The 6,751-nt window shown below is 42.5% G+C and overlaps 2 protein-coding genes across 6 annotated transcripts in view; one reads left to right on the top strand and one right to left on the bottom strand.

Moving 5' to 3' along the window:
• utp23 (UTP23 small subunit processome component) overlaps positions 1–903 on the top strand; it is a 7,095-nt gene extending 6,192 nt beyond the window's left edge. For 3 of the 4 annotated variants that reach the window (XM_008422754.2, XM_008422755.2, XM_008422753.2), the window contains one exon: positions 59–903. In XM_008422754.2, the coding sequence (XP_008420976.1) occupies positions 59–463 (405 nt within the window). In that variant the 3' untranslated portion in view covers positions 464–903. The remainder of the gene's footprint in view (positions 1–58) is intronic. The other variant, XR_534941.2, reaches the window with a different exon arrangement.
• A 903-nt stretch (positions 904–1,806) lies between these two features.
• The window catches only part of rad21b (RAD21 cohesin complex component b), an 8,363-nt gene continuing 3,418 nt past the window's right edge, over positions 1,807–6,751 (bottom strand). Inside the window, exons 4-13 of one of the 2 annotated variants that reach the window (XM_017307574.1) lie at positions 6,252–6,358; positions 5,955–6,164; positions 5,744–5,866; positions 5,234–5,362; positions 4,918–5,141; positions 4,693–4,852; positions 3,401–3,546; positions 3,151–3,336; positions 2,994–3,077; positions 1,807–2,215 (exon numbers count right to left, since the gene is read on the bottom strand). In XM_017307574.1, coding sequence (XP_017163063.1) covers positions 2,024–2,215; positions 2,994–3,077; positions 3,151–3,336; positions 3,401–3,546; positions 4,693–4,852; positions 4,918–5,141; positions 5,234–5,362; positions 5,744–5,866; positions 5,955–6,164; positions 6,252–6,358 — 1,561 coding nt within the window. In that variant the 3' untranslated portion in view covers positions 1,807–2,023. The remainder of the gene's footprint in view (positions 2,216–2,993; positions 3,078–3,150; positions 3,337–3,400; positions 3,547–4,692; positions 4,853–4,917; positions 5,142–5,233; positions 5,363–5,743; positions 5,867–5,954; positions 6,165–6,251; positions 6,359–6,751) is intronic. The other variant, XM_008422750.2, reaches the window with a different exon arrangement.

Consider the following 6,751-nt stretch of genomic DNA (forward strand, 5'->3'; position numbering starts at 1 on the left):
CAATTTAGGCTTTTTTAGACCTTTATTTTGCATAATCCTGTTGTCCATTTCTGTGCAGGACCGTGCAGTAACTGATGGACTCAAAAAGATCCCAGGYGTCCCTCTGCTCTACATCATCCTCAACACCATGGTGCTGGACAAGCCCAGCCAGGCGTCCCTGGACCACGTCCAGGCCGTTCAGCTGGGGGAGCTGGTGACCCCGGYCCAGCAGCAGAGCATCCGCAGCCTGAAGGAGGAGCAGGGCATCRGCCAGAAAGTCGGGGAGAGGCGGGGGAAGAAGAGGAAGAGGAAACAGAGCAACCCCAACCCTCTGAGCTGCCTGAAGAAGAAGAAGAAGAAAGGTGTGCCGACTCCGGCGCTGAAGAAGACGGAACCAGGGGAGAAGAAGAAAAGAAGTCGACACAAGAGAAGAAAAGCGGCAGAAGGAGACAACATGGCTGCTCCTGTAGTTATTAGTACGTAGTGGGACAGAAAGACAAAGACTCATGCCTTTAGCTTCTTAAACAATGAGCAACAGTTTTAACGGACTCTCCGTTAAAACTGTTGCTGTTGAAAGTCTGTTGACTGTTGAAAGTCTGGTTCCAAGGAACCAGACTTTCTTGATCTCCTTTTATGTTGTAGCACATCAGGAAAAACATAAATATTACAATGAAAGTATCAACTCAAATAAATCATCAAGGATTACCGGGACTGTTTCTGTTTCCTCCATGACTATCATCCCCTCTGTTAGCTTTAGCATGTTGGAGTTCCTCACAACAGGCCAAATGCGATGTTTGTATTGAGACCATTTGCATACATCCAAACTTTTTATCACATGGGCCAAAATCACGTCAAACAGACTTGAGGGCCAAAGTGAATGTAATTTTTCCAACTCAGCCATAAATTAAACATGTAATTCTGTAACTTGTTTGTATTGAACCAGCAATCAGAAAACATGCTTCTGTTACATGACAGTTTACTGCTCTAGGCCCAAATAGAAGTATAAAAATGAGAGTTTTGCATAATGTGTCCCCTTTAAACGCCGGAATGATGACAAATTAATGGTTAGAAAACTGGATGGATGGTGGAATCGTTCGTTCCATAAACCTTTCTAACTTCATATTTTCTAATATAAATCCACTGATAACAAATTTCTTCTTTTCCAGTCAGAAGATAAATTGGACTTTGTAATTTTTCACACTGGTCTTGTTTTTATTTTGAAAAATCGTTTTTTCTTTTTTTCTTTTTTGTAGCTCATAAACCAGTCTGACTTTAAAGTGCTTCTAGACAACACCTGCAGCACTTTGATGATTTGTCTTTGCGTTTTTACAAAATGAAATTACATATTTTTAAATACACAACGTGCTCAGACATTGACACAGTCAGCTGGAGTGGAGGAAGTGCATCTAAAAAACAGTAGATTACGCTGATTTAACTGAACGGGAAGCAGAAATCTGGTGATCTGCTGCTTYGTGGTCAAGTCACGAGTAAATATTAAATCTACTTTCACGTATAAAAGAAGTTATATCTGGCGTACAAACAACACTGCGTGATAATACAGCAGAACACTGAATTAGCTGCTAAATTATCGTCCGTAGAAGGTGAAGGGATGAAATCCTAAAGCAGCACGACGTTTGTTTCTGGAGACGGCATGCAGGTGTTCCAGTCAACTCATGGTTTCATTACCCATAACGAAGTTTTGTTACTATTCTGTGATATTCTGAAGACAAATACAAAACTTATTAGGTGCACGTTGCATTCTGTGCACACAGGATTACAACAAATACCAGTTTCTGACAGCTAGACGATCACAGACTGATGGTGGAATTTGATAAGTGCAAAATAAGTTCATTTTAATATACTTTTCTGGTCTAGATATATTTTTTTCAAAGCAAATAACTCTTTGGATATTTTTCTCCACTTCTGCTGGCAGAAATTAAACATAAATGAAACAACAAATCAGAAAGACTTCAGTGAAATGAAAACAAACATGGCCGTCGGAGCAGAGTGTTTCTTTCTGCGTTGCTGCTCTGGCAGCCTCGTTCTAGATGACGTGGAAACGAGGTCCCGGCGTCGCAACAATGTCGCTGTACGGCTCCTCCTGGACCAGCTCCACCGCCTGCTGCTTCTTCAGAACCAGGAAGCTGTAGAACTTGGCCGCCGCCTGCTTTCTGTTGTTGTTCCTGCACAGGTCCAACAGGCTGACCGACTGGGCTCCGGTTTTGGCCATCACCCTCTGTGATGTAAGAGAGTAAAACTGCCGTCACATAATGCTGATTATAACTGGCCTCCATGATTATTGGGATGAAAACCTTTGGGAGTTACTTGCCATGTTTTTTTTTTTTCTGTTTCCACACTTAAAGATTACCTGAATGTTCGGTGTTTGCTACACAGAATGAACCAAGTGGTCAAATAAAAATAAAAAAATGAGGAGAAAGGGTCAGATTCCCTGGTCTGGGTTCTGGTTCAAAAATATGTGGAAGTGGAGTAATATGATGGCGTGTTTGGGTCGCTGTAAAAAATGAGCACCTTTCTGCCAAAAAACAAATAAATGTTGATTTTAATTTGATTTTGAAAAAAAAGGAAAAGAAAAACAATTCTGAGCTTGAAATGTTGAAAATCTGCCAGAAAAAAAATAGAAATTTTGAAATTAATCTTAGAAGATTTTTCAAAAGAATTTGGAAATTTTTAAGTTTAGAGAGTCATGAAAAAAAGTTCAAAGTTTGAGATTAATCTCAGAAATTTTTTAGAAAAAGTTGGAAAAACAAAAATGTTTTACTTTTAAAACTCAGAAATGTACAAGTTTTTGTTGTAGAAAAGGTTCAACTTTTCAAACTTGGAAATTTCCATGAATTTTTTCAAGTAAATTTGAGATTTTTGGCATAAATTTACCCCTCTGTGTGTTTGTATTTTCTATCTACAGTGGCCGTAACATGCCATCGTAGATAAATGTACCTTATTTGTTGAGGTAGACGATAAAAGCCGACCTCTAACTCGTGCTGCGTGTTTCGTACCTGCAGGCCGTGAAGCATCTGCTGGGTTCTCTTGTTCCACCTCCTCTCCTCCTGGTCCTGCTCTCCTCCCTGCGCCTCCTCCTCCTGTCGCAACAAAACCATCTTAAATCCAAGCTACAAACTAAAGAGACGTAAGTAAAAACATTTTTCCTGTCACCTCTTCTTCAGAGTCGTTGTCGTTCTTCTTCTTGTCCTTGTCGGCGAGTAAGTCCAGCTCTATTAGCTGGCTGATGTTAGCGGCGGCGTCCTCCGGGGGCAAATTCACCGCGGCGGCTTCCAGTTGCTGAGAGGCAGCGGCGTCTGGTCCCTGCTGCTGCTGCTGCTGCTCGTCCAGGTTTCCTGTCTGGATTTAGGAGGATCAGAGGAGGCAGCGCAGTTGCAATGAACAAAACCCAGAGTGAACCTACAGGGAGGGTCGGATCTGAGTCCTGGGATTTGCGCTTCAGGCCTCTTTGAGAGGACGGTGGAGGCATGGCGGCTTCGTCCAGCGTCGTCCTGCTGCCCTCCACCGCCGAGGTCTGCAGCGCGTTGGCCTCCTCCATGATGGTCTGGTCTGGGCGGAGGCCAAATGTAATCAAAAACAGAGGGGGAAACGGCTTTATTCTTGCTTCGGGAAGAATTAACGTCGTCCATTTCATCTTCTTATTAATATGTTTGAGAACTGAAACTATAATCCAAGCAGCATTTCACACAAAAAGCAAAACAAAAAACTGTTCCAGAGTTGGTTGGTTAGGATGGAGTATTAGGGCCACGCTAATAAAAATATTACGAGAATAAAGTCATAGTATTACAACTTTATTCTCATATTATTACAACTTTATTCTTATATTATTACAGCTTTATTCTCATATGACTTTATTCTCATATGACTTTATTCTCATATTATTAAGATTTTGCTCTTGTAATATTATGACTTTAGCTTCATATTATCATGACATTATTCTCGTATTATTTTGACTTTATTCCCATATGACGTTTTCTTACCAGTACTTTGTTGTAGTTATTATGTAGCTACATTTACTTAAGTAACTTTTTTTGGGAAAAAAAACTCTTGCAAGTAGTTTTACTACGCTGTACTTCTACTTTTACTTGAATAACTTTATTATGAAGTATAGCTTCTTTTACCTGAGTAAAATTTCTGGATACTGAATGGAGAACAAAAAAATTCACCAGACACAAACCTTCAGTTTTTGTTAAATTTTTATGAGTTTTATATTGAAAGAAACTGATTTGGGATTTTTTTTTTATTTGCCTGATTTTGTTACTCTGTAATTCTTATGAATTGTTTTCATTTTGGTCTTTGAAATACCAAACTTTCAACATAACTTGGTATGTTGGTCCATCTGATGATGTAATTTTTAAATACTAAATGACTGATGGTTTGGTTAGTTAAATTCAAAAAATAAAATTACAAAAATAAACTCATAATAACATAAGAATAAAGTCACATGGCAATAAAGCCAAAACTAATACGAGAATCAAGTCGTCCAACTTCGTTCTTGTAATTTAGTTTTTTGTTTTTCTTAATGTGACTCTATGTTGTCGTTGCTCAGTACTTTTACGAAATATATTTCTTGAGTACTACTTAGTGAAAGTATGTTGAAGTTGTGCTACTTTTACTTGAGTATACTTTTTGCGTCGTCTGCTTGTTCCCAATGACCCGAAAACAAACTGGATGTGTTCAAATCCAGTTTCCTACCCATGATGTCTCTCTGCTGATGAGCCGCTGCTGCTTCCTCCCTCGGCACCTCCGGGTTCTCCAGATCCTTCAGGAACTCGTCCAGACTGTCCGCCTCCCCGCCTTTCCTCCTCTTCCTCAGCTCATCCGGGACCAGCGGCGTCAGACATCTTGTGAACATCTAGAGTGAAGGTGGCGTTTTAAAAGAAGAACGCCTCTGACCGTCCCGGAGTTTCCGTCCCGTACCTTCAGCAGCCGGGCGTTCCAGAGCGGCTGAGCCGGCAGGGAGAAGAGCTTCTCCACTCCTCCGGTCTCCTTCCACATCATCAGCTTCTTGGTGGGAGGAGCCAAATCCAGGGTTGTGACGATGTCGGAGTAGTCGGAAAGCTGCGCTCGGATGGTTTTGCTGTCCAGCTCCTTCACGCTGTCCACGATCAGCTTCCTCTTTCGCTTCGCCTTGGTCTCCTTCACTGCAGGAACCGATTGGAAACCCGATGTTACCCGACTCTAGACCGGGTCTGCAGAACACGGACCGACATTCAACGCTTGTTTCGAATTTCACCTGTGATGTCGATGGGCTCCAGAGCGAAGGTTTCCTCCTCATTGTGAGCCAGAGCCGTTTGCTCCTGCTGGTCCGTCATGGCCGGCGCCGGTTCTGTTGGGCCCGAGTCCGGACTGTCCGGGGCTCCGGCTGACAATGAGACCAGACGCAGCTGGTTTGCATACACTTACAGCCACGTACACTCATTCTAATCATTTGTTGGTGGGTTTTTTGAAGCATTTTTTCCATTATTCCAGGATTATTCTCCAGTACAGCTTTAACTGGGTTTTCTAAAGTGAAAAACTGGGGGCAGGAATTTGACTTAATGGTGAATTTTCTCAATTTCAAACAAATTTCTCCTCTTGACTGAACTGCTGGAGTTTGTTTCATATTGTTAGATTTCCATTAAACTAAGCTGCACATCAACTTTTTTTTATTCTGCAGTATGAATTTCTCCTTAGGTTTGCAATCTTTCAGTCTCCAAAACGAGACCCTAACGTCTGCGAGTGAGGTTCTGTTTGTGAAACGGACCTGACAGGGCGTCAAAGTCGTCCTCATCCTCCCCGTTGTCCTGAGGCATCATCACGCCCTCACTGATGGCAGGAGGGTCGTCAAATATGCCACCTCCATCCTCGTTGCTTAGCAGCTTGTCAACTACATCAAAATACAAAAATAAATAATAGTTTTAATATTTTTTATAACACAAATAGTATAATCCACTAAGGATTCTCTGCTTTAGTACCAAGCATCCCGCCCTCGTTGCTCTCCAGGGGATTGTCTCCGAAGTCATCCTTGTACTGCTCGTTGTACTCCAGGTGATTGGACTTGTCCGCCATCTGATTAGCTCCGCCCTCCGCCTCCAGCAGCAGGTTGGAGGCCGACGAACCCATGATGTCCACCTCAAACGCGCTCTCCTCTCTCATCATCTCACGGTCGTCCATGCCAAAGTCGGCTGCGAGACAGAAAAGCCCAACGCCATCAATCCCCCCGTCCCGTCTTTGGGCGTGTCTCTGACTGGTCTGAAAATGAAAGCGCGTACCGAAGTCGTTGTCTTGCAGCAGCGTGAGGTTGCCCACCTCCTCCCTCATGGTGATTTCTTCCACTCTGCTCTGGTTCAGGTTGAACTGCTGAGCCACATCGATGTCACTGTTGAAAACGCATCACCAAACATTCCTGTTGCCACCTTTGATTTAAGCAGCAGAAACTCTTACAGGCACTCAGATACTTTAATGTGGAGCTTTTAAATTAGACTCTCTTGTCTCATAGCTCAAGATTATCCTGCACTTTTGATCAAAACAAGAAATTTAATGCAAAATTAACAGAATAGGAAATTATGGGGGGATTTGCTGGCTGGTTAGATGGATGGTTAAACCGATGGATGGATGGATGGATGGATGGATGGATGGATGGATGGATGGATGGATGGATGGATGGATGGATGGATGGATGGACAAACCAATGGATGGATGGATGGATGGATGGATGGATGGATGGATGGATGGATGGATGGATGGATGGATGGATGGATGGATGGATGGA

The sequence above is a fragment of the Poecilia reticulata genome, linkage group LG11, assembly GCF_000633615.1.
Source record: "Poecilia reticulata strain Guanapo linkage group LG11, Guppy_female_1.0+MT, whole genome shotgun sequence".
Classification (NCBI taxonomy): domain Eukaryota; kingdom Metazoa; phylum Chordata; class Actinopteri; order Cyprinodontiformes; family Poeciliidae; genus Poecilia; species Poecilia reticulata.